Source organism: Canis lupus, chromosome 5 (genome assembly GCF_011100685.1).
Source record: "Canis lupus familiaris isolate Mischka breed German Shepherd chromosome 5, alternate assembly UU_Cfam_GSD_1.0, whole genome shotgun sequence".
NCBI classification, from domain to species: Eukaryota; Metazoa; Chordata; class Mammalia; order Carnivora; family Canidae; genus Canis; species Canis lupus.
Window position 1 is genome coordinate 12,568,248 of NC_049226.1, and position 25,586 is coordinate 12,593,833.

The following is a 25,586-nucleotide window of genomic DNA, read 5'->3' on the forward strand; positions in this document are numbered from 1 at the left end:
CAATAAATTAGTGAAAACAGCTAAAAAGGTAAAATGTAAGTTCAAGAGAGACGTGGGGAAACAGATACTATGTTACTGATGGAAATGCTTCGGGTATCATCACTCGGAAACGCAACATGCAAACACTTAAGGAGAATCATTAAAATCCATCAGAACCTCTGACCCAGCAATTCCATACTAAGGGACATATCCTAGGAAGTATCTTCAAGAAAAAATAAGCCTTCATTTCCAAAATAAAAAAGGATAATTTTACTGCGAATAGTGTAAAACTGAAAACACTCAAATGCCTGACCGGGAAGCAACTAAGTATACTATGAGAAATATCAAGTGAATATGCATCTGCCATGAAAATGTGGGCTACAGAAAAATACAGATATAGGCAAAGACCTCTGCTTAGTACTGTGACATGAGAGAAATGGAGTTTACAACATGCAGACGATGACTACGGTCCCATGAAGATCTGGAAGGTATGGTGCAAAGTAACAGGAAAAAAAAAATACATATATATATATATATATATATATATATATATATATATATATATATATATATATATGTCTCTGGCCCTGGTTATAGGCACAGAGCTCTTAAGCCCTTGTAATTCCCTAGGTAACAGGAATGTCTTGTGTTCTAATGGGCAACTCTGGGTGGGCTCCTGCATAGCTTTAGGATGGGGGCTGGTCACCAGAAAAACCATGCCATGATTAGAGCCTTGGTTTGAACTCCACCCCTAATCCTCTAGGGAGGGGTGAGGGGGGGAGCTAGCTTAACGATTCATACTATGCGATAAAGCCTCTCTAGAAATCCCAAAAAGTATGGGGCTCAGAGAGCTTCCAGGTGGCTGAACACAGAGATGCTGGGAGAGCAGGAGGTCTGGACAGGGCTTGGAAGCCCCACAACCCTTCCCTCTACCTTGCCCTATGCTTTCTCTTCCATCTGGATGTTCATTCTCTCTCTCCTTTATCACACATCCTTTTCTAACAAGCTAGGAAATGTGATTCCCTGAGTTCTGTGAGACAATCTAGTAAACCACTGAAGCCAAGGAAGAGGAGACGGATTTATAGGTTGTCAGTGAGAAGTACAGGTGACAACTTGAGGCTTGTGGCATCTGAAGTGGGGGGCAGTGTTGGGGACCGTGCCCTTAACCTGTGAAATCTGATGCTATTCCAAGGAAGACAGTGTAAGGAACGAGTTAACTGCAGGACACCCAGCTGGTACTGAAGACTGCTTGGTGTGGAAAACACGCATGGGGTGGCCAAGAAGTGTGGAAGTACACTGTGCGCAGAATGCTGAGAGCAGAGGAGAAACACAGGGTTTTTTTTTCCTACCCACGCTATAAAAAAAGGATATGGATAGAGAACCTTAAAGATATTTGGTATAGGGGCACCTGGGTGGCTCAGTGGTTGGGCCTTTGGCTCAGGTGGTGATCCCAGGGTCCAGGGACCGAGTCCTGCACCAGGCTCCCCACAGGGAGCCTGCTTCTCCTTTGCCAATGTTTCTGCCTCACCCTCTGTGTCTCTCAGGAATAAATAAAATCTTTAAAAAAAAGATATTTGGTATAAAAACGAATTTTCTACATTGTGTTCGTGGGACAGCTATTTTGTGAAGGTAGCTGATGACCTCAGAGTTCTTTCTGAAATCAAGGTGGTAACCACTTTCCCAAAGGACCATAACACAGAACTCTTAGTCATAAAGTACGCTATTTATACCGAAATTGCTGGCTAATTTCTGGTGGAACACTGCTCATTTCTGTATTTGGTGACTGTATTTAGCACTCTGGGTGGGTGAACTGGTTTCCATTTCTTTGCTGCAAAGTTTATGGAAAACCAATGAGGCAAAACAGCTTGCCTGCCAACGAGGATAACAAAACACACCCCTATACATCCTATGGCCATGCCATCTAAAACCCGGGAAGGCCTGTCTGGTGGTCGGCCTAGGCGCCAGGGCACAGCAGAGCAGTATTCCAACGCCCGGCCCAATCTGTCCCCTCTTCTCCTGACCAGCAGACACTGGGGCCGCTCCACGTGGAGACCAAAGCAGAGCATTTACCGCAGTTCACTGGGTCCTCGTCAGAACCATCCTGGCAATCCATGTCACCATCACACGCCCACCGCTGGGGGATACAGTGCCCGTTGTGACACTGGAAGTTGGAGACCTCGCAGGTGTGATAGATGGCTGCCAGCAAGAGAGAAGAGAGACAATGTCAGTGCCACCTTCACCTCCGCTCCCCCACCAACCACCAAGGAGCTGACCGAAGGGAGACTGTGCTGAGTAATAAGGTGTGGACCAGAGAGCCTGAGCTCCTCCCTGGCCAGGAGCCAGGCACCTGGGCTTGCGCTCCTAGTGGAGCAATCACTTGACTCTGTGAGTCTGTAAAGCTACACAAGTATAGATGTACATGTTAAAAAGAAATAATTTACTTTTCACAACCACCTATGACGTGAGGATTATTCCCCACATCCCCTAAGTAACAGCCTTAGGGGGATTAAGATACTCGCTCACATTCACAAAGATAAGTAATAGCACCAGCGTTCTCCAAGTCCAAAGCCTGTATGGCTTCTGCTCTGTCTTGCTACTTTATCTTCTCACATGAACCCACTCACTCATCCAGATTCTGTGGGACAAGGAGAAGTGGTGTGTGCTCTGCAGACAGCTCTAGACCCGATGTAGCCACTCTTTGGGGGGCCTCCACTTCATCATCTATATTGATATGTAAAGACCCTTGTAAGCTCTGAAAGGCTGTGATTTTATAATTCTCAACAAACTACCCCATTTCAAATGTGCAAAGCCTCAGATCCAGAGAGCACAGAAGATTTACTCAAACTCAAAACAGAAAGGTGCCAGCACCTCCTAGACTTGTCTAACTTTCCCAATAGTCAGGAGTGACATCTATCAGCCAACGACGTGTGGTGTCCACTACAACCATCAAAAGAAAAAGACACAAGTGAAACAGAGCTGTTGTTATAAACCAGCAGCCTTGTTTGCATATGTGGGCTGAGGCCAGTTGTAAGTCCTTTAGAAACGTGTTGAAACACTGGTCAAAGACTAGTTTGAATGCAGAGTATCTGCCTCAAACCCAACCAGCACTACTAACCACCTCTCCATTAGCTTTCCCTTTCCTCTGCTAAAACAGAAAGCTGTTTGTGTCTGTACACTGCTGAGTGAAAGCCAGGGCTGGCCTTGTTTACCACTGACATAAAACAAGAGAGTTAGATGGGCTCTCTGTTAAACTGTGTCGACAAGGATGTCTTTGCAACACATGGAGCAGAACAAACAAAAGTGGGTTATTGAGGGCATACTATAGTTACTTATTCAATCAAGATGGTTGGCAACTGCTACTCAAGGATTGGGAAAATTGGCTTCCAATGCCCTCTAGAATTTCTACTGAATTTGGGGCTATTTTGTGCAGCAGTCTGAAGTACAAAGAACCTGATATTTCAAACCACTTTGAAACAAGTGGTGGTCCATTATCTGTTGTCTTATCTCACTGACTACCAAGGCTATGTGCATAGCATAGAAACGGGTCTACATGAAGTTTTAATATTATATAACCTCTGGCTCTCAGACTCCATTGAACATCTTTTTAAAATATAAGATGCCTGGGTGGCTCAGCGATTGAGCATCTGCCCTCAGCTCAGGGCGTGATCTCAGGGTCCTAGGATCGAGTCCCGCATCAGGCTCCCCGCAGGGAGCCTGCTTCTCCCTCTGCCTGTGTCTCTGCCTCTCTCTCTGTGTCTTCCATGAATAAATAAAATCTTAAAAAGAGATTAAAATACACTCATCTCCGAGAAGAGGAATACATATAGGCTGCACATTACATGAGCTTTTGCAGCAGTAACAGCCATCGCCTGGAATACGATGGTTTGATGGTTTGATCAAACCACACGTTTGATCTGATGGTTTTACAAGTCTGACAGCCCTTGCAAATACTCCTCCGCAAAGCTTTGCTCCCTTTCATGAGATACACTGTTCCCTAAGCTCACTGCCATGCTGATCTACTTATTATTCAGCTTATGCGGTTCACTTTTAATTGAAAACAATTTCAGAGTGCTAATGGAGTTTCCAAATGACCATTCTGGGAGGCATGTCTGAGATCTCCAAAATCTATCACAGAAGCTGAGCTCAGAAAGACTAATCAGTTTGCACAATTTCATTTAAGTGGCCAGGTATGAATGGAATTCTTAACACGTTTTCTTTTTCTGAATTTTCCAATCTTCTGAGTAACTTATTAGCTCTCTGACACTGAGTGTCTGGTTAAGTAATACATGTTCAATTATTTTACCTTTTTCACTTAATTATAAGGATGGAAGATACTGATTTTAATACAGACTAAAGAATGGGGGGGAGGGGAATAAGAATCCTTTGCACAGCAGGATGGGCAAATGGGGTAAATGACCATGAAATTAGAGGATCGGAGTTTCTAATGGAAACCTATCCTACTTATCCTACACCCCACTCTCTGACTTGGACTGATCCTCCTTGACTCAGCAAGACCCTCTGATCAGGAATACCTGATCAAAAGCATTAACCAAAATGCTGGGGCAGAAGGGATGGATGAATTCATATGGTAGGAATTACAGAGCACTGGACTATTAGGAAGCGAGTGAGAGGGAAAAATGCGACTATCAATAAAACTTGAATGATTAATGACACAGAAATAATAACATAAAGCGTAAAGAAAGAGCATTGATGGACATCTGGGCTCTTTCTATCAGTGAATGGATAAAGATGTCTTATACACATATATACTCAGACATCAAAATAATGAACTCTTGCCATTTGCAATAACATGGATAGAACTAGAGAACGTTATGCTAAATGAAACAAGTCAATTAGAGAAAGACAATTATCATATGATCTCACTCATCTGTGGAATTTAAGAAACAAAACAGTATCATAAGGGAAGAGAGGAAAAAATAAAACAAGATGAAATCTGAGAGGGAGGCAAACCATAAGAGACTCTTAATCATAGGAAACACACTGAGGGTCGCTGGAGGGAAGGGGATTGGGGGATGGGGTAACTGGGTGATGGGCATTAAGGAGGGCACATGATGTAATGAGCACTGGGTGTTATATAGCACTGATGAATCACTGAACTCTACCTCTGAAACCAATAATACAGTATATGTTAATTAACTAAAATTAAATAAAAGTTTTTTTTTTTTTTTTTTAAAGAAAAGGCACTGAAAAGCAAAAGCCAGACTTGGAACAAGCACAAGATAGAAATTCTAGATATAAAAAAATACACCCGTGGAAATAAACATAGCTCAGTGGATGTGAGAAACAGCCAGTTAGATTCAGCTGAAAAGAGAATTGTTGAACCAGAAGAGAAGACTGAGGAAGTAACTCAGATTCTAGTACGGAGTCATAAAGAGACTGCAAATCCTAAAACAGAAGCATGAACAACAGAAGGACACAGCCCCATAGATCGCTGACAGTAACTATTGAAGACAAAACCAGAAATACTAGCAAAGAGAACTGAAAACATCATGGCTGTAATTCCCCAGAATTGATGAAAAATAAATCCTCAGCCTCTGGAAGGAAAACAAGACTCAAGAGTGGGATGAATAAAAATAATTTCACCTAGGGAGGTGTAACTATATAACAACAAACAAAAACCTACAGATACCCAGAGAGAAAGGATGTCTGATGATACTCTGAACAGCTCACCTGACAGGAGAATTCAAATCAACACAGAAGAGGCCAGAAGGAAATAGAATAATCCCACTGAAATACTTAACGGAATATTATTACAAACCGAGAAATCCAGATCCATCATGAATTCAGGATTGAGAGTGACATAAAGACATGTTTGTGTAAATAAAACCTTCAAAGAGTTGACCACTCATGGACTCCTGCTGCAAGAAACAGAGAAAGATGCTCGTGGAAAGGAGACATTGGGCACAAGAAGCAAAGGTGAGTGGTTCCTGAAATATAACAATGATTAATATTAGGAATTTTTTAAATGTACCATGAAAATACTAAGCACGTGTGGAGTCTGTTCTGAAATCCCTGCGAGTCTAGGAGGGCGGAGAGCCGCTGTGCGAAGACACATGGGGTGTCTAAGCGTAACCCCAGAAAGAGCAGAAATCAAATGTTTACGGTCAAATTGACGCAGGGAGGTGGGGAGAGGGGAATAAAGAAAATTAAGTCCCATGAAAGACAAAAAGCAGGGAGGAGAAGCCCAAAGACTGTGCCCACAAGCTGAGGCCAAGAGGAAGTCCACCGACCCCGACTGATTGTGGCTTGGCAGACAACTTTGTGTATTAGGTCAGGAAACGGAGGGACACGCCACGCATCCTAATGAGCTCACGGCTGACTGCCAACTATCTTGAGATGACAAGGAAAGAGAATCATCTTTAGTAGGTTTGGAAGAACAGTCCCTGGAACAAGGGAGCAGGTGAGGTGTAAGCACTTTACATGTTCCCCAGACAGCCTTGCCAAAAAACAAAACAAAACAACAACAACAACAACAAAAACCCAGGAGTCTCAGATGAACCCACCCATAGAAATGAGTTGTTAATTCATCCCAGAGGAGCAGCACATGCTGCTGAAACACAAACTTGACTCATGTGATTGTGCTAACAAGATGTTCAATCATTTTGCAATTTACAAACTGAAATGCCCAAGTGCGCCCCTTTAATTTATTAACCAATTATCCACCCAAGCCCACGGTTTCCAAACAGCATCGTGGCTCCTGGGCTGATAGCAGTTCCTCCGTGGACACTGTTTTTTTTTTCCTCCCTCTACAGGCCATGCTTGTCTTTGGAGAGAAGCCTTCTCCTGTGTCCTTCCAAGGCACTGAGGTTCCACCAGAAAGGACAAGGGGCAAGTTTCGGGTAAGTTTATAAGGGCAGAGAATCTGGTAACATCGTGGATTATCCTGTGTGATTATATGGCATTTGAGGAGAGCCATCTACTCCTCAGGGTCACCTGAGGTCACTTCGAAACTAAAATGAACGCAGAGAAGCCGTTGTGTAAATTGCCCAATCGACAGAAGCTCCCTGAACACATCCTCTCCTACCAGGCGCTGGGCAATGGGAAAATACAAAGGTCATTTCTGCCCTTCAGGAACTAGATCTAAACTAAAAACCTAACAGTTACTTAGATTTAGGTTCGGGATAGGAGAGTGTAGCCTTCTTTTTATTTGCTTCCGCAAATCAGTAGGCATTGCTCTGAGTTCCCGGTGCTGGGCACTGTAGGAACGGGTGGGTACATGGATGGGGTGAGAAGGATTAAGACAGGGGACTTGGAAGGCCCGCCCCAAGATTAATGATCCGCACCACGTGAATGACAAGTTCATGCAGTACCAATGAATTGCAACACAAAGCCCAGAAGCAGATCTGCCCCTACCACAAAATGTTTACATGAAATAACCTTCGCCCCATCACTGGATTTAAGATAGAACTGAGTGATCATTTGGAGAGGGTGCAGAGAAAATGTACTTCTCAGGTAGTGGGATCAGTTTTTATTCCTCCACGGTTTCCCCAAATCCTTGCTCTCCCCATTCCAGCATACTGTAAAATGGGTCTCATTCATTCACTCCTTCATTTATTCCTTCATAGAAGTAATGTGATGAACACGAGTGAACATTATTCTCATCACCCATGAGAATAATGACATTACCTCCACCTCATACCACCACGTCTTCCTCTCCTATTCTCACGCTGTTTCCAACATTCTTTTTCATGTGATGTGACCCCAAATGGGTATAAGCACCGTTCAGGTTTTCACTGTTTGGGGAACTCTCTGATGCTCCCTTCAAAAGCATGAGTTAGTTCAGCGCTGCTCAATGTGTAGTCCCCAGACCAGGGGCCAGTCTATAAACTGGGGTGACTGGTCCTGAAGAAATAAGCTTGAGCCAGATTGCAAAATCGACCATATCGCTCAGGGACACTTGTTTAGGTAATGCTTTTTTGCACAGCAAGACCTTCTCAATGAAGAAAGCAGGGTGTCCATTTTCCTTTTAGCGCAAGCTCAGCAGAGTCCAGCTCTCTGAGAAGCACGCAACTAGCTGATGCCTAAGGTCCATTTCTTAGAGTCTAGAGCCTACGATCGTGGAAGGTTGCAGAGCTAACCAGCACACACACAGACAGGTGCTGTCAACGGAGAGCACGGAACACTGACCAGTACAGTTGGCTTCATCGGACCAGTCCCTGCAGTCATTGTCTCCATCACACACCCAGGAGGAGCGGATGCACATGCCAGAGCTGCAGCTGTATTCGTCACTCCGACACTGGTGCATTTCTGCAGGGGAGATCACAAACACAGAGCAGTGAGGACAAACGCTGACTCAGAGATCCATCTCGGATGGAGCTCAGGCATCAGCACTCCTGAGGGCTAGAGTAGCACCCATTACCCAAATTATCACTGATTATCCAGGTACAGTATGGACTTAGCTGGGGAATGCCAGCTAACCAAGGATGGACTCTAGGTGTGCTGGGATACTGACACTTTCACATTCTATTTTTAAAGATTTTATTTATTTATTTATTTATTTATTTATTTATTTATTTATTTATTTATTTATTTATTTTAGAGAGAGAGAGAAAGAGAGAGAAACAGTTCACACATGCATAAGCAGGGAGAAGAAAAATCTCAAGCCAACTCTACATTGAACGTTGAGCGTGATGCAAGGCTTGATCCCAGGACCCCGAGATCATGACCTGAGCTGAAATCAACAGTCAGACACTTAACCAAATGAGCCATCCAGGCATCCCTGACACCCTGACATCCTTGCCCCTGGTCACCCCTAGGCCCAGAAGAGCTTTATCCATTTACCTTGGGGCACTTGACAAATATTATCTATGCTTGTTACAATGAGAAGGTTAGGAGGCAATGCTCTAATTACCCAGAAAGTAGAATCCTAAGAATTCTCAAGAAACAGAAGCATTCTAGAGATGGAGTCCGTGGTTCAGAAAAGGGGATAATGAGAACTCTGAGCAAGCTAACTAGTACGAGATGCTCAGATCGGAGATGATGAGATTAGTGCTGAGCTCCCAACATAGAAAAAACCGGGGACCTTCCATGGGCAGAGCTCCAGGGACGTCGGCTGATGGGCTGTCTCTAGAAGGGTGGGGTCCTGAGGCAAGGGAACCCGTGCAGCCTGACCAAGACTTGCAAGCAGGCTACCCCGGCGACCTCTTTTACAGACCCTGGGAATGTCATTTAAAACAGAGCTTTCAATGGGAATTTTAAAGAATCTAGGGAAACAAGGGGAGCCAAGCCTGGGGCCCAGGGTGGCTGCCTGAGGTGTGTCATTCAGGAGACAAGTTGGTGGTGAAGCTAGAGATTCAGATATTTATGAGGAAACAGTCTGGAGACTTATGAAGAGGACCCAGCCCTGCAGCTATCAGGGACTGGGACTGTGGCAAGGATTCAGGAGACACTAACAGGCCATAAGCGGGGAACCCAACATGTGCCCAACAGGTGAGCAAGATGACGTCACTGGAGTCTTCTTCCTACTAAGCTGTGCCCTTCAACCCTGTGCAGACGCTAAAGGAAAGGATGGACAGCACTGAACCCAAAAGACTGCTTTTCGGAATTTCCTATTTTTACCAAGATGAGGGAAAATGATGTGACCCCCTCCCCCACACACACACACCAGATTCCTCCGAGAGCCAGCCTAGGAGCATTTCCCTGGCTCCCCTTGTGTAAGCCCCTGGGGTCAGCTGCTGGTGAAAAAGCAGGCCCTGTCTGTAAGCACATGCGAGGCTAGACTGGACCTGCCCCGTGGGTGGCTAGCGAGAGCCACCAACTCTTCACACTGTCTGGGCCAGCGTCTGGCCTCTGTTCTCACTTCCCCTTTGGTCAGGATCCCTCCAGTCTGGTGCACTCTATGTACCACATAACATTTCTTCCTTGGAAGGTCAGCAACGCTGAGTTTGGTACCAGAGCCATTCACAGAGACAGGCCGCCCGAACCAGGCAGGGCTGGGCTGTGCAGCGAGGCTGGGAAACACGGCTCTGGGTCCCTATCCTGACACAAACTAACAGTGTCACCTTGAAGAAGTCCTCTCAGTCATTTAGTCAGAAATTAAAAAGGACAGAACCAGAGAGCCTGTATCACTCTTGGCAATTCCAATGCACTATTTTCCTAAATGTAAAAATTTCCATTCAGAAAACAGATGTTCGAACAACATTTGTACCATCTGCTGGCTTCCAACAGAGTTTACTGAATTAGATTGGTTTTAAAAAAAAAAAAAAAGCCGTTCACAAAGGTAGAGATCTAGTCTCATAGTCTCATGGTCGCCCAGATGTGTGGGCCAATTCTGTTCCATATATAGCTTTTAATAACCACCTAAATTCAGTTACAAATCTTCCTTACTATCACACTCATGCTTACGGCATCCCTGCATGGGAAAGCAGGGTCCGTGATCTTTCGAATGAATCATTCCTACCAAGGAGGCAGAGATGGTCATATGGCTGGATATCAGAAACCCCGATGGGGGCGCCCGGGGGGTTCAGTCAGTTAAGCGTCTGATCCTTGGTTTCAGCTCAGGTCATGCATGATCTCAGTCCTGGGATGGAGCCCAGCTTTGGGCTCTGTGCTCAGTGAGGAGCCTTCCTGGGATTCTTGAGTGCTCTCTCCCTCTGACCTTCCCTCTCTACTCCAGCCTCCCTCCCCTGCACCCCACATGTGCGTTCTCTCTCTCAAAAAAAAAAAAAAAAGAAAAAGAAAAAGAAAAAGAAAAAAGAAAGAAAGAAAACCCTGAGATGCTTTCAGAAATCCTCCGTCTGCAACCCACGGCAGCTCAGTGAGTAAAGGCGCTGCCCTGCTCAGGAATGGGGTCCCTGGACATCACGTCCCCTTACCACAGTGACTTTCATCGCTGTTGTCTCCACAGTCATCCTCCAGGTCACATTTGTAGGAGAGAGGGATGCAGGTCCCAGACTCCTGGCAGCGGAACTGAGTGTCCAGATCACAAATGGTAGTAGCTAAAACGGGAGAGACCATATACTCATGAGGAACAATTAATCCCCCCGCCTTACCCTAAATACAAACATCCCCATGGAGAAGGAACTAAAACAGAGTAGCAGCAGATTTTAATTGCAGCAACAGAGACAAAAAAAAAATATACAAATCACATGAGAACCTGACATTTACAACCAAGGGCAAGAAGAGCCTATCTTTCCGTGGACGGCTTCCAGATGGGCACTGGGCTGGGAGGGTGACATACTGCCGTCCAGCTGGAAGAGATGGGCTGGATCACCTCCTACGACATCCCCCCAACCCCCCAGGCCTGAAGGTGTCTTTCTAAGTACTCGGCAGAGACACCTTCATTTAGACAAGGATGATTAAGAAGCCCAATCTTACAGGAGAAGCAGGCACCTCCCCGTATCGATGACACAAGGAGTGTCAGGGAAGAATTTTATAGCAGGCACGTGGGTCTTGTCATCAGGTAGGACTGGGTTCCAGATCCTGGCTCTGCCTCTGCCTCGAGCAATTAACTTTAACCTCCTTGAGCCCATTTCCTACATGGCAGGAGGAGGATAAGGTAACGTGGCCAAGTGCTGTGATGACACAGACTAGATACAGATCGCAAGTCTCTAAGTTACATAACCTAACTGATCCGTGCCTCCGTTTGCTTTACTGTAAAACAGAGATAATATAGCACCTACCCTGAGGCAGTATTATGAAAGGAAATAAGCAAACTGGTTTGGGACCAGAGCCCGTTGGGTAGGCTGCAAAGCAGAACAGGCTTCAAACAAATGTCACATCTCTTCCTTGTCCTTCCTCTGCCCTCCTGCACCAGGATGGGTACAGAAGTAGATTCTTCTCCCTCTTCTAAATAAAATTATCTGGGAGTGAGCACAGTCCCTAGAGCCCAGCAAGAGACCCTCCAGGCAAGGCTTTGGGAAGGAAGGCTGTGCTCAGGAGCCGCTGACACAGCAGGTATGATGTGACACAAGAGGATCCTGGGGTGGCGGGGGGGGGGGGGGGGGGGGGGGGGGCGTGCCGGGAAATGAAAAGCCAAGGACAACACTACAGTTAGACATCCCAGTGGCATTTATTTGAGGCTCCATTTCTTCACTGTAATCGAGCTCATGGTGGGAGGCAGAGGATGAAGGCAAAAATGACAAGGCTGCAGGGCATTCACGTCAAAACCCGGAGAGCCTGACAACTACCCAGCATAGGAGTCTGTGCAAGGGAGGGAGATGTGCTGACAACAGCCCTCCCTGGCTCCCTGGTCACCACTGCCCACCCCACCCCCCATCTTCCCCAGCAGCTGATGGGATGCTGTGCTGAACTTCCCAGACAGCAGTGGCCAGCCACAGCCTGGGCCTCTCCTGCAGCTCTGCCCATGGACGAGGAGCCTCCACCATCAGGATAAACACGGCTCTCCTCCTCCTTCGCCTCCTCCTCCTCCTCCTCCTCCTCTTCCTCGATAAGGGAACCGCTGGCACAGGCACAGACAAGCACCACCCTCCAGGTTCCCAGGCTCCACATTTTAACACCCCCGCACCCCTCCTCATCGCCTCTCCTGGGCCAAGTGGAATGAATGGAGACAGAGCAGAGCAGGGCAGCAAGCAAGTCTCACGGTCCTGGGAAGGTCAAGCCCAGCCGAAGCTGACACCAAACCACGAGGCGGTCAGAGCCAGCAGCAAACTTGACCCTGTGAGGCTGGTGCGGAGCTTGGGGGCTGAAGCAGTGGGAGTGGGAGGGATGGAGGGAGGTCCCTCTCTCAGGACACTGAACCAATACAAGATCCCAGCTTGTCATCTAATGGAAACCAAAGCCCAGGGTGGAATCCCCATCTATCGAACCCAAGGTCATCTAGTTTAGATCTCTGCTTCCACTGAGCCTAATCATGTCTGGGCAATCTTCGTGCAATGTGTTAATTCTAAGAAGCATCTCCTCCCTGCACCCCCCCATATGTAATAAAGTCCTTCCCAGGCTCGGTTCCAATGTTGTTAATATTTTTTTTAAGGAGCTTTGGCTCTTTGCCCACAAATACCACCCCTTCCTGAGACTCTGGTAGGCAGAGAAGGTGTTATCACTGTCCTTTTCACAGAAAAGAAAAAAACAAAAACAAAAAACGCACAGACAGCCTAATGCTTTCCCCAGATCGGCCATTCAGTGAGCTCTTCTCCCTGGGTGTGAATGGCATCCACTGAAACCAAGGAAAAATGACTAAGAAAAGGTTTGTTAAATAACTTCGTAAGAGCCAGCAAGGACAGTGCATAGTTTTGCTGGGCCCAGATGACTTCAGTGAGTTGAGTGCCTCTAAGGTTGCTTTCTGGCTGGGGTGGCGTGGGAACCTGCGACAGGCTCCACAGATGGCTGGCAAAACATGTCCACCATGGAGCCAGGAATCACCCACTAACCTGTTCTTATAGCACAAAATGGCAAGTGAGCTTCTGGATTTCCAGTGGGAAAATATTTGCAAGAGAAGTCTTCACACTGGCTTCTGGCTTCCCTGCTTCTGGTCTTCCTCCCAGCCAGTGCCTTCTGCCCACTGCTTCTCTTTCCAAAGGCAAAATTCTTATCATGTTATTTCAGTGGTTCTCAACTGCTCTTCTGAAGAAAGTCCCCAGGCACCTGCTGCTGGGGGCACCATAACTAGCCCAACGTCCCCTTGCCCCACTGCTCCCGTTCATATTATTGATGACTCATACCAGTTTCTTAACCGTGCCACATACACCCTCACCTCTGGGCTTTCATACCTGCTATTCTCTAGCTGACAATCATGCTCCCTCTACCTCTGCTTGCTTCACCTCTACTCACCCTTCAGGGCTCTCCATAAATGCCTACCCAAGTTTGATTTGTGTGCTCTTCCTATATGCATATGGCACTCCCCCATTCTCACGCTCACTGGCTCTACTGTAACCGCCTCTCTACTCTTCCAACTCCTCTCTGGACTGCAGACTCCATGTCATTCCCAAGCCAAACACACAGCCTAGAACAAAGGAGTTCTCAACAAATACTTGCTGAATGAATGTATGAATGTATTACTCAGTGTCAGAGGGCAAAGCATCTCTTTAGAAGTTAACGTCGAGGGCAGCCCGGGTGGCGCAGCGGTTTAGTGCTGCCTTCAGCCCAGGGCGTGATCCTGGAGACTCGGGATCGAGTCCCACGTCAGGCTCCCTGCATGGAGCCTGCTTCTCCCTCTGCCTGTGTCTCTGCCTCTCTCTCTCTCTCTCTCTCTGTGTGTGTGTGTCTCTCATAAATAAATAAAAAACAAATCTTAAAAAGAAAAAAGAAGTTAATGTCGAGACTATTAAAAATTAAAATCTTGCCATAAGTAAATTACTCATTATAAGTACTTACTTGTCCTTAAACCCTGCTGAACAGAATCATGCTTTAGGAGTTACCCTTAGAAAGTTTACAGTCCAAAGATGATGTTTCCATGCACACATATCAACATCCCCACATTTCAAGCCAAACTAGGCATCATCAATCAGTTAGAACGATTTCTCTGGAGCCTGGCCGGCAGCCAATATCCACTGACTGGATGGCATACAAAGCAAAACCTGTTTCCCATCTCTGAAAAGGCTGAACACTGAATTAGCAGATCAAGGGATGCCACCTGGTCACCAGCTTTATCACAGTGGTAGGGCCACAACGAGAGCCCAGACAGCCCGACTCCCCAGTCAGCTCAGTTTCAGCCAGGCAGGCCCCAACTGGTAAACCCTTTGTTAACGAGCAGTTCCCTGACCTGTGGGGCTTGGTTTTAAATTAAATAACCACCTCTATCTAAATGCCTTCCTCTGTTCTCCAAGCCCCATCAGCTCACACTGGGGTCACCCACCATGGCGGGCCACCGGCCAACACCTTGGCAGCAGGAGGCCCCTTCCTCCCGGCCCCCCGGGCGCAGCTGGCCAGCCCTCCAAGTAACGGTAAGTGTGCAACATCCCGAAAGCCCGGCCGAGCACGGAAGACTCACGGCAGTTTCTCTCGTCGCTCATGTCACCACAGTCATTGTCAAAGTCACACCACCAGATGCTGTTGATACAGTTCCCGTTGCTGCAGCGATACTGGTTGCGGAGACAGGTGTTCTCTGGCCAGCGTGGGTGGGCAGAGGGGGAAACGAGATGAATATTATTCTTACTGCTGGACCGCAAGACTCTCACTTTTGAGTCTCCATTTCTGTTCCTCAAATGACATGCCTTAAATGGTAAGGAGGAAGAGCGGTGCCAAGCTCACCTGCGTGCAGGAGCATACAACACAGGCCTCCTTCTTTCCTCTTTTAATTACAATTAATGAGGGGTTGGGGGTGGTTATAACGATGAAAAAGGACTGAGATGGTGCCAGTTGGGTCCAATGGGTAGACACCAAACACCGATGTTATAAGATACTAATTATACAAGGAACTGTTTGAGGAGCTGTGTCTACACAATACAAAAACATACATGTTCAATATATTTGTACCTGTGTGTGTTTTATACATATAGCCATATATATCCACTTTTTCAGCTAAGTAAGTTCCAAAGGATAGATAATACTCCTAGGACTTTTTCTACCCACAATGCAAAGGAAAAAAAAATGCTTTGTTCAGTAAACCGAGTCAAGAACACATGAAGCCTGGCCTCTTTGTTTTGATCACCAAAAGCATTCCAAAGGAAAATATTAAAAAGTCTTTGTCTAACTTAAGTGTTCACTCTCTTTGTCTCTAAGCAGCTGTAAGATGTCTGGAGCCTGAGAGAGAATCTCCAGTGTCTAAGGGAAGGGTTATCCTTTCTCCATTTGTATTTCTTATGGAAAAGAAACCACGGGGGTCCTCTGTGTGCTCCCCTGCTCAGGACGGAGAGGCTTCTGCAAGGAGAGAGGCTGTGATTATGAAGCCAATACAATCTCAAGAATAAAAAAAAAAAAAAAAAAAAAAAAAAAAAGGCAGGGATGTGGGTGCTTCCTGGAGGGGCTCCCCCTTCACCTCACTGACAGTCAGGTGAGGCTGGGACAGGGGACGTGGTTGGGGCACAAATCAGAGAGGAAAGAAAGATCAACACAGGTTTTAAGAGGAAAAATTTCAGAATCTATGTCTTTAAATTCAAAGAAAGAGTGGATGACACTGCTTTAGCAACTTGGTCACAGTGAAGAGGAGAGCTTCAGAGCCTGCAACATCATTTTGAACGTTCTGGACATTTCTGGACTGGCAGGGGGTGGGAGCATCAGGGGAGAACTGCTGGTGAGCCTGGGCAGTGAGCAGTGAAGGAATCCAGTCCCTTCTCCAAGTCAGGTTTGGTCCAAACTTCTAGGAAGCAGGTGAAGCTGAGAACCCAGATGTGGGGGATGGGTGAGGAGAGGCAGACACAGAAAGACGAAAAGGGGAGATCAGGAAGGCCTGTGTTGTCTGACATTAAACCAAAAGCCCAGCTCTCCTGTTTAAATAAACTGCACAGGCCTGTTCCTGACGAGGACTACAGGAGCACAGGCCTCAGAGCCTGGGCCAGGATGTCACCAAGTACCTGGTGGGTTTTATTTTGATCTAGAGCATTCTATGTCACCCAAACCCATGGGAAACAGAGAGCATGGGGAGAGGGGATGGAAGAAGGGAAGGGGGCCTGTGGTGGAAAAGACGATGGGGATGGGACGCACCTTCTTTGATGCAGGTGTGGTTCTCCTGCTGGTAGCCCCGGGGGCACTCACACATCAGGTCACCAGATGGCAGGATGCTGCTGGCCACGCCATCTGGACACCGGCAGCTCTTACTGTTGTTGGCCTTGGGCAAGCACAGCAGGCTGCAGGGCCTGGGCACGCAGGCATTGCTTCCTGGGGAGGAGACAAACACGGCCACGTCCGGGTGAGTCCACACCAAGGAGACCCTGAACGGGGGCCTGAGATTCAAGACCACCTCCTAATCTTCAGACACGATGGCGTGAAGCTCAAAGAGAGAAACGGGGGGTGGTGGACGCTGCAGCACGTGCTGTGCCACCTCTCTCTGCTCAGAGCCCTGAGTGAGGCCACGATGGGGGGGGGGGGGGGGGGGCTTCATCAGATGGCCCTGGAACCAGGCCAGGTATCGGCTCTTCCTCCTTGGGGACTCGGAACTGGGCTCCAAAACCTATGCGGGTCAGAGCTGGGCAGAAACAAACTCCAGAGGGTGAGTCCGGAGGATACAGCAGACATTTGGAGCGGAGGAAAGGACAAGACCAGGGTTCCGGGGGGAAAGGGACAGAGAGAGCCAGAGAAGGGGCGGCCTGGCCATTCCCGGCACCAGTCTCCATCAGGCTCGCCTATGTTTTCCATCTCTGAGTTCCTCACAGTCTCCCTTTATGCTTTTATTAGCTCTTTTTACTTGAGTTAGCGTGAGTGGGTTTCTGCTCCTATGACCCAAAAGCCCTTCATTAAAACCACACACCTGAATGATGCCGGGGCCCAGATAAACATCCCGGGCTCTGTGAGCCACGTGCAGATGCTGAGCTGAACAAGGACCCAACCACAGGGCCCTCCCTGGCCTCGGCACTACCTGTCCTGCGATAAACCCACACAAGGACTAGTAAATGTGGGCCTGTCCCTTTCTCCAATCTTGTCTTGGGTTCGGCTTTCCAAAGAGAGAGCCAGATAAAAATCCATAAAATCCTTCACTGTACTCTGGAGGGAGAACCTTTGTGGGTGAACGGTGATGGAAAAGGTATTTTCTTATGCCCCACATCTTTCCAAGGAGGAGGGGAGAGGATGCATAAAGCACTTCGTAACAGCTAGAAATACAACTATCAAGCAACATAAAAGCCACATAAATTACGAAATGTGTGCTCTTTCTTTTGGCTGTGACTACTCATCATCAAAATTGAGGAAAATAAATACAAATGCTTTGATAAAAACTCAGCCGATAGTGGTTCTTCAGTGGTGCCATCTCACGGCATCTCCACTGCCCAGAATCCCATCCAAGCAATCTGTTTCCATCCAGCCAAGATTTTTGCTATGTCATGCCTATACCGGCCTGCTGGTGGGAAAACAGGGTTCATTAGCAACCATCAGTATTGATAATACCCACAGTAGCTTTGGATGCATTGGTACTTCATCAGTATTTAACTGGCATACATATATGCCTCTTGGCAGGGGCATCTGGGTGGCTCAGTTGGTGAAGCATCTAACTCTTGATTTCAAGCCCAGGTTGTGATATAAGGATCATAAGATGGAGCCCCGCGTCGGGCTCCATTCTCAGCGTGAAGTCTGCTTGGGATTCTCTCTCCCTCTGCCCCTCTTCCAGCTCGCTCGTGTGGATGCTCGTGCACTCTCTCTTTAAAATAAATAAAATATTAAAAAAATAAAAATAAAAATTGCAATGACATAGCAGCAAGTGTTCCTTTGATGCTAAGGACCTGAGAGCATGAAGCATTACGAACAGAGGAAGTACACACACCCACAGAAGGGAATCCATACGATGAAACATTCCAAAGGATTCTACAAATAATTCAACCCAACTCTGAAGGTAGCATTACCATAGTAGAATAACCAGCTGACGGAAGCAGAAATGCCAGAAATCAATTCACCCCTATCTGTTCCATGGGTAGAGATTGGTCCTTTTTTTGAAAGACATATGCCCTAGGCTACCAGGGAGGAACACAGAGCTGCCGCTAATGAAAAACAACGTCAAGAGGATCTGGAACATGTTCTTTGTATTCAAAGGACAACATATCACTTAATGTTCCAAGAAATTGAACAAGAACAGAATATTTGAACAATACTCAATGACGGGATGATAATTCCATGTGGGCTAGGCCTGGTAAAATAACATGACTAACATTTTCACATATGGAGCAAATGTTCCTACCCAAAGAAGCGAGAGCCAGGGGTCTGAAACCCAAAATGAGGTGCAGTATTTCAGGAAGCTGGTCTAGACAGAGATGTATATAGTCTGAGAGGCAGTATCCAGGGGCAAACCCCAAACCAGGTAGAATGAGTCACTGACCCCAAGAGGTAGGCAGGGCAGGTGCATGTGGGGTGCTACAAAGCCACAGCATGTCACAGAGAACCTGGGAGAGCTTGGAAGGAGCATTTAGCAGAATTTCACCAGAACATAGCCACAGACTCTTTATAAAGGATGCTGCAGTCTCGTGTAGGTAAGGCAGGCAGACGTGAAGAGTGGACAAATGACAGTCATCACCTCCAAAGATGTCCCATTTAAAGATCAAACAGCTGCATGGTGTCTTCATTGGGCAGATTCAGAAACACATTCAGATTTCCTCTTTGGAAGATTCCTCCAGAACCAGTTGAAGAGCCAGAAATGCTATTATCTTGCTTAATTATCTACATGCTTGACAATTTTCAAAATCAAATCCACCCCACAGGATAAGTATTTGCCTTTGTTGTAGATATTTAAAAGCTTTAGCTTACTGCAGACTCTGAAGGACAATCCCCAGAGCTCCAAAATATTTTAATCCATTGCAACCCCAAGTGGATAAATCATCAGCCATGCAAAATAAGCTCTTCAAAGAAAAAGCACTCTTGATGAAGAATAAATCCCAGTAACACTACATAAAAATCAACCAGACATATAGATTAAGACAGGCGTCTGTTCTTATAACCAAATAACTGCGACGGACATATGTTCCAAATGAACAAAACTGTTATCACAAACAAAAGAATCGATCAACATCTAGTACTTCTGTATCACTGTCACACACCAGGGCAGTGCTATGCCAACAACAGATGACAAAGGGAGCAGAGCCTGTTTCGTGGAAGTCAATATGGCCGTGGTTCAAATTCTTACCACTTTCTAAACATCCGCTGTAGAAACACAAACCTGACTTTCACGTCCTCATCTAGAAAATGGAAATATGAACAGTACACATGGATTTTGCAAAGGTTAACTGAGGTTATCCAAGCCCACAAAGCACTTCGGTGTGGTGCTTGCGACACAGTAATCCCTTAATAAATACAGGTTTTATTTGCATTATTACCTTACACTTGGTGAGCGGGCAGTCCTACATGTGTTAGGAGCAGATGCCAAAAATAATAATTGACTGGCATCAGGCTTGGCCGATAGGCATCATGAATTTGTAAAACAGAGTCCCAAAAAAGCAAGCAGGTTAGAGCAAACAAGTTCAAGGCCAAGAGGTACCTGCAGCATACAGGTGGTGCTAGCAACCAGATGCCATTTCAAAAGCATTTGGTTAACCCAACCTTGCTCATCTGAGAGATCACAGACTTGCTTCTCTGGCCCTGCGTCTGTGGGTGGGAGCTCAGCTGCAAGGATCCTGCTCACACAAAGGAAAAAAAGAGAATCCCAAAGCCCAGTGGAGGAACAGAGGAAGGAGCAAAGAGAGAGCTGTGGCTGGAGGTGATGCTACACAGTCCTGGATCTGTGTTCTACCCACCGGCACATGTCTCCTCCATCCAGACTCCAGCCAGATTCCCAGAATTACTTCGAATGGTTTAAGTGAAGGTGACTCTTTTGATGCATGAAGGAGACTACATGTGCACGTGCTGCTTAGACCACAGACTATCCCTCCTACTGCTCCCCAGGACCCAGCTGTGACTGGACATCAGCTAGAATGGAGCAGGTGACCAGCCAAGACTGGGGAGGGGGAGACCAAAGATCACTGGGCCATCTGAACTTGGTGTTTCAGGAATTGTCATGTGCTCACCACACACATGCTTATAAGCACTTGTCAAAAGGAAGACCCACTTTCTGGACTGAGCGCTAACTCAAAGAAATGCTGATGATTCAACTCGGCTTGCTAGGGACACCCATCAGCAGGGCTGGGGGTCCTCCATCAAACAAAGGCCCTGACTCTCAGCCCCTGGACGTGTGGAGCAAGAGTCCTTCATCTCCCTATTTTATTTTTTTTTTAAGATTTTATTTATTTATTCATGAGAGACACAGAGAGAAAGGGAGAGACATAGACAGAGAGAGAAGCAGACACTCTGTGGGGAGCCTGATGCAGGACTCGATCCCAGGACCCTGGGATCACACCCTGAGCTGAAGGTAAATGCTCAACCCTTTGAGCCACCCAGGGGCGCCCTCCCTATTTTAAAACAGGCACCTCCTCTAAGAAGAATGTGACTCCTTGGTTTAGTGGCAGAGCTGGAAGAAAAGCCCAGCTCCTAAACTAGCGAGGGACCTTTGAGAGAGCTAATTCACCTCTAAGATGCCGTTCCTTAATCTATGAACCACAGATCATAATGTCAGCCCTGCCCATATCACAGGTCCATTGCAAAGACCTAACAATAATACAGACTTACATTTCCAACATTCTTTACCATTTTGTAAGGGTGCTGCCAATGCTATCTTCATTGGTTCCCCCCAAAATAACAATGGTATCTATAACCGTATTATTTCCCTCAATCTCTCAGCCCAGCGTCAGCCAAAACCCACAAAACAGCGTCAACATTCTAGTTCAAAACAGGAAACCTAGCAGTTTGTCAATAAAGGCAAGTCAGCAGACCCAGGATGCTATTTAATCCTGCTGAGATAAACAGGGTGCTTCTTAAAGGGGCTATTCTTCCGGGAGCATCCTGCTGTCTCTCCTGTAGAACCAACAGTGTGGGTGACACACAGAGGGAAAGGGCAGGAAGTGAGCAAGGAGGCTTTCAGCTGAATGAATAGTCTAGGCCTCCAGGACCGGCGGGTCACAAGGCTTGGAGCACCTCTTGAAGCCTCACTCAACAATCTTCAAGACAGCTACTGTTTATACCAACTGGCACCTGGTCCCTTTTCATGACCTCTTTCAACAAACACCGAGCCCTACTAAGTGCTAGGCAGCAGCAAAACTGTTGGGGGAGGGGGAAAGACCCAATATCCTTCTTCATGGGGTTTAGGAGACTCAGGTGGAGACACATTAAGTAATGCATCACATAACTACACCTCGCATTACAAGGGAGTTAGGTGCTCGATGAGCAACAGGTCACCCAGGCAACCAGAGGACAAGATGGGACTCCCGCCGGGAGGCAGCAACTGCCAGCGCACCCAGCACAGCACCCAGCACAGCGCTGCTCCCTGTAAGGTTGCCAAATGGGGATGAAGCACATGCTGGAACTCTCCAGCTGCAGCAGAAGCCACACCACCAATCAGTCAGGGGCCAAAGGCAGGAGGAGGGTATAATTACCCACCAAGTATCACACTCTAGGCAGGCGAAAACATGCTGTCTTCCAGCTGTTTGTGTACCATTAGAAAAGAAATTAAGATGTCATTAGGCAGAAATTAAATAATGTGCATGTTGTCGTGAGAATAAAGATGCAAGCTGCCAGCCCCGCCTGAGCAGCAATTGCCCACACCCAGCCCCTTCCTAGAGACCAGCTCGAGAGAGAGGAAGCAGGGGATGCTTACCAGTTGTCTTGCCCTTGTAGAAAATCTTCATGTCCATCAGCCCCGTGAGCTCGCTCTTGAGAACCACCATCTGGGACCCGCTGAATTTGGAAGCTCGGAAGATGCTGAGCTGTGACCAGTCATCCCAGTAGATTTCATTCTAGAAGGAAAACCTTTGCTCATCGGTCCAGCTCCAGGGTCTCCGATTCTAGACCCTCAGTAAGAACGAGGGGCCACCCATATGAAGGACACCTAACATTAATGGGGGAATGATCACCCCATCATCAAGATTTCACTGAAATGCAAAGCAGTGGTTTTATCCAGACCTCACCAAAGAGTCACACTGAAGGAACTGCCCAACGGAAACTATGTGATAAGCATTCGGGTTTGACCACAGCCCGACCCTTTGGTTTGAAATCTGCTTCCCAACGTCAAGAAAAACCAACTGTTCTGTTCTCTAGAGGCAAAGCAGTAGTGCCAAGTAACACAGGTGGTACGGAGCTCACCTGAGGTCATCAGGGCACGAGGTGAGCATGAGATGGAGACCCCAAGCCACAACGACCGGCACTCGGGGGCAAACGGGGATTTTCCTGTGAAACCACCTCAACCCTTAGCCTTCTGAACTATGAGCAGTGAGCAGCCCGGACTCCTGGCAACTCTGTCTGACATCCATCTGTAAATGAGCTGATTTTCTAGAAGTCGGACAAGCATCCCTGCAACAACCCAAGACAGCAGCTCTGCACCTGCTCTCATGGACTGTCCAAAGCAGGGAGCAAAGAAAGCCCCACCTTAAAGACAGCAATGGCGTAGGGGTGGGGGAGGTTGTCCAGGATGATCGAGCGCCGCTGGCCATCAAAAGTGATCCGCTCAATGCAGTCCAGGTAGGCGTCTGTCCAGTAGATCCACTGGTCATCCACAGAGATGCCATTGGGCCACTTCACGTCCTCTGACACGAGACGATGGACGGCAGAACCATCCATGTTGCTCCGATAAATTCCAGGCTTCAGGTCCCCCCAGTCGGTCCAGAACATCACCCTGGTCAAAGCCGGGAAAGAACGCACATCACATCAGACCTCAGGTAACGGGATCAAGATACTACCCCAAAGAGGTAAGAAGCCTCTCTAGCAGTTAGTTCAGCAGGATTATTATTATAAGCTGTAATTATATACTTAAAGCCACCGAATTTCTTGCCCCAAAATTCCTTTCCTGGAATTTTTCTACAGATATAATCAAGTTATGTGAAGACAATGTACAGAGACGTTCATCACAGCATTGTTCATACCAGCAAAAAAAACATGTATGTATTACGTGTAGAGACACAACACACACTTTTAGGGGGACAGAGAAAGTGATAGACTCTGGTACATACAAAAGAATATTATGATGCCTGAAAATCTCTAAGTGCTCACGTGAAAACAGCATCTTCAAGCCACGCAAAACGTTTTGAAAACGTGCAAAACAGTAAATATCCTACGATTCTATCTGACGCAGGAGTGTGCCTGTGTGTTTTAAGGCTATGTGCTTGCACGTGGGTAAAAAAGAACTCTGAGTGATACACAACAAACTAACCCTGACTACCCCTAGGAAGTGTGGGGGAGAAGGGTTAAGAGTGAGAAAGGAAAGGAGGGAACAAATATTTTTCATACCATAAACTTCTTTTCTCTTAATATTTTAAATCAAGTACATATATTTTTTCTCTTAAAAAACAGATCTAATTCTCAATCACAAATACTAGAAGGATAGAACGCCTAATCCAGAATTTTCTTTCAGCTATGTTTCCTTAAGTTAAGGAATTAATAAAAAGCACCTTTGCATTTCCCAGGGGCATATGAATTGCTTGCAAGAAACTCCGCCCCAAGCTGGGGCGGGAGGGTAGGGAAGGGATGGAAGGGATTATAAGTTTGCATCATGCATCAAACTCAGGATAAAAATCCTTGCCATCTCCAACCAGGCCTGACTCCGCTCTGTCTATGGAAAGACTTTTAATAATACCTTTCATTGGAGAAACACCCCACAGATGTAAGACATCTGGATGCGGAGAGTCTGATGCTTGCTAACGAAAGGGAATGGAGTTACCCGACAAGATGACTGAGCTCTGGTTTCAAGACTCGAAATCAACAGATTATTTCAACAGCCATCACCAGAAACAAGTTTGTGTCCAGCAGGTTGCACTTCCACAAGAACCTGTCTGCTGCAGCATCTGCCACACGCTGATTACCTCCGGGGCAATACTCACCCATCCTGGGGCAGGAGGACCAGAGCCCTGGGCCGATCAAGCACAGAGGAGTTGACGATCGTGAGTCGGAAGTCACCATCTGGATTAGCTACCTGACAAAAAGAGGAGTGGGGAGGGGCAGGAGGGGAAGCCGAGATGGATCTGAGCTCCCTGGGAAGGCCCCCATCACAGCTTCCTACTGGGTTCCCCCTACAGACACGGGCCTCTGTGGCTCCCCCATTCCCCTGCAGACTCATCTGGGAAACCTGCCCTGACGTGCGGTCAGAATGAGCTATTCTCTCCTCTGGCTCATGGGACAATGCTCACAGGGTCTGACAGAGGAGCCAGCACTGCCACCTGCACCCAGTTCTGGAGGCAAGACGATAGATCTGCACAAAGTACTCAGTATGTATTATTTATTTAACCCACCTACGTTGCTCCATGCTCCAAAGCCACCAATGGTTCTACACTGTCCACAAAACAAACACAGAGGGTCTCAGCTTTACAATTAAGAATCTCCACAGGCTTTTAATTCTCTCTCCTCCATATTCTCTCTCCTCCACTTTAGCCCCAACAACTTCAGTGAGGCTGGCCATCTCGTGGTTCTCGAAGCCTGACATAGTCCTCCTCGTCCGTCTACCGTCACCATATCCCCTACGGGGCCTGACCACTGCTCCACAATCAAATCGTCTCTCTCCCTCGAAACTCCCCTCCAGGCCCAGCTCCTCAGCTCACTCCTCTGACCCGCCTTCATCAACGAGCATCAGCGACTTATCTTACCATTCTGTACTGACAGTACCCGAGCTGTGTGCTGGGAGAGTATGGACAACTTAAGCTTTACTACATCCTTCTAGCACCTGGCAAAGTGCTAACCACACACAATTAAAGAAAGGAGAGAACCAAAATAACAAGACCACCGACGTACTACTCAGTATGTGCCTGGCACTGTCTTTTCACTCATTTCTCCCAACCGCACTGTGAGATGGACACTAGTGATCCTCTCCTCGGGCTCAGCTCAGATGCCACATCCTCAGGGCCTTCCCACCCAGCTGTGTAACGCTGCCGCACCCCAAAGCCACACAATCACACCATCCTGTTGGATGTTCTCTGCAGGACTCATCACTGTTAGAACTGATGGACTTATGTCTTCATTAGTTTCCTTCCTCCACTAACATC

At 47.0% G+C, this 25,586-nt stretch overlaps 1 protein-coding gene across 1 annotated transcript in view; it reads right to left on the minus strand.

Moving 5' to 3' along the window:
• The window catches only part of SORL1 (sortilin related receptor 1), a 156,851-nt gene that overhangs the window by 42,986 nt on the left and 88,279 nt on the right, over positions 1 to 25,586 (minus strand). The window contains exons 19-26 of the mRNA XM_038535871.1: positions 24,432 to 24,523; positions 22,984 to 23,230; positions 22,217 to 22,355; positions 16,540 to 16,713; positions 14,888 to 15,001; positions 10,815 to 10,937; positions 8,128 to 8,247; positions 2,050 to 2,175 (exon numbers count right to left, since the gene is read on the minus strand). Of these exons, the coding sequence (XP_038391799.1) occupies positions 2,050 to 2,175; positions 8,128 to 8,247; positions 10,815 to 10,937; positions 14,888 to 15,001; positions 16,540 to 16,713; positions 22,217 to 22,355; positions 22,984 to 23,230; positions 24,432 to 24,523 (1,135 nt within the window). The remainder of the gene's footprint in view (positions 1 to 2,049; positions 2,176 to 8,127; positions 8,248 to 10,814; positions 10,938 to 14,887; positions 15,002 to 16,539; positions 16,714 to 22,216; positions 22,356 to 22,983; positions 23,231 to 24,431; positions 24,524 to 25,586) is intronic.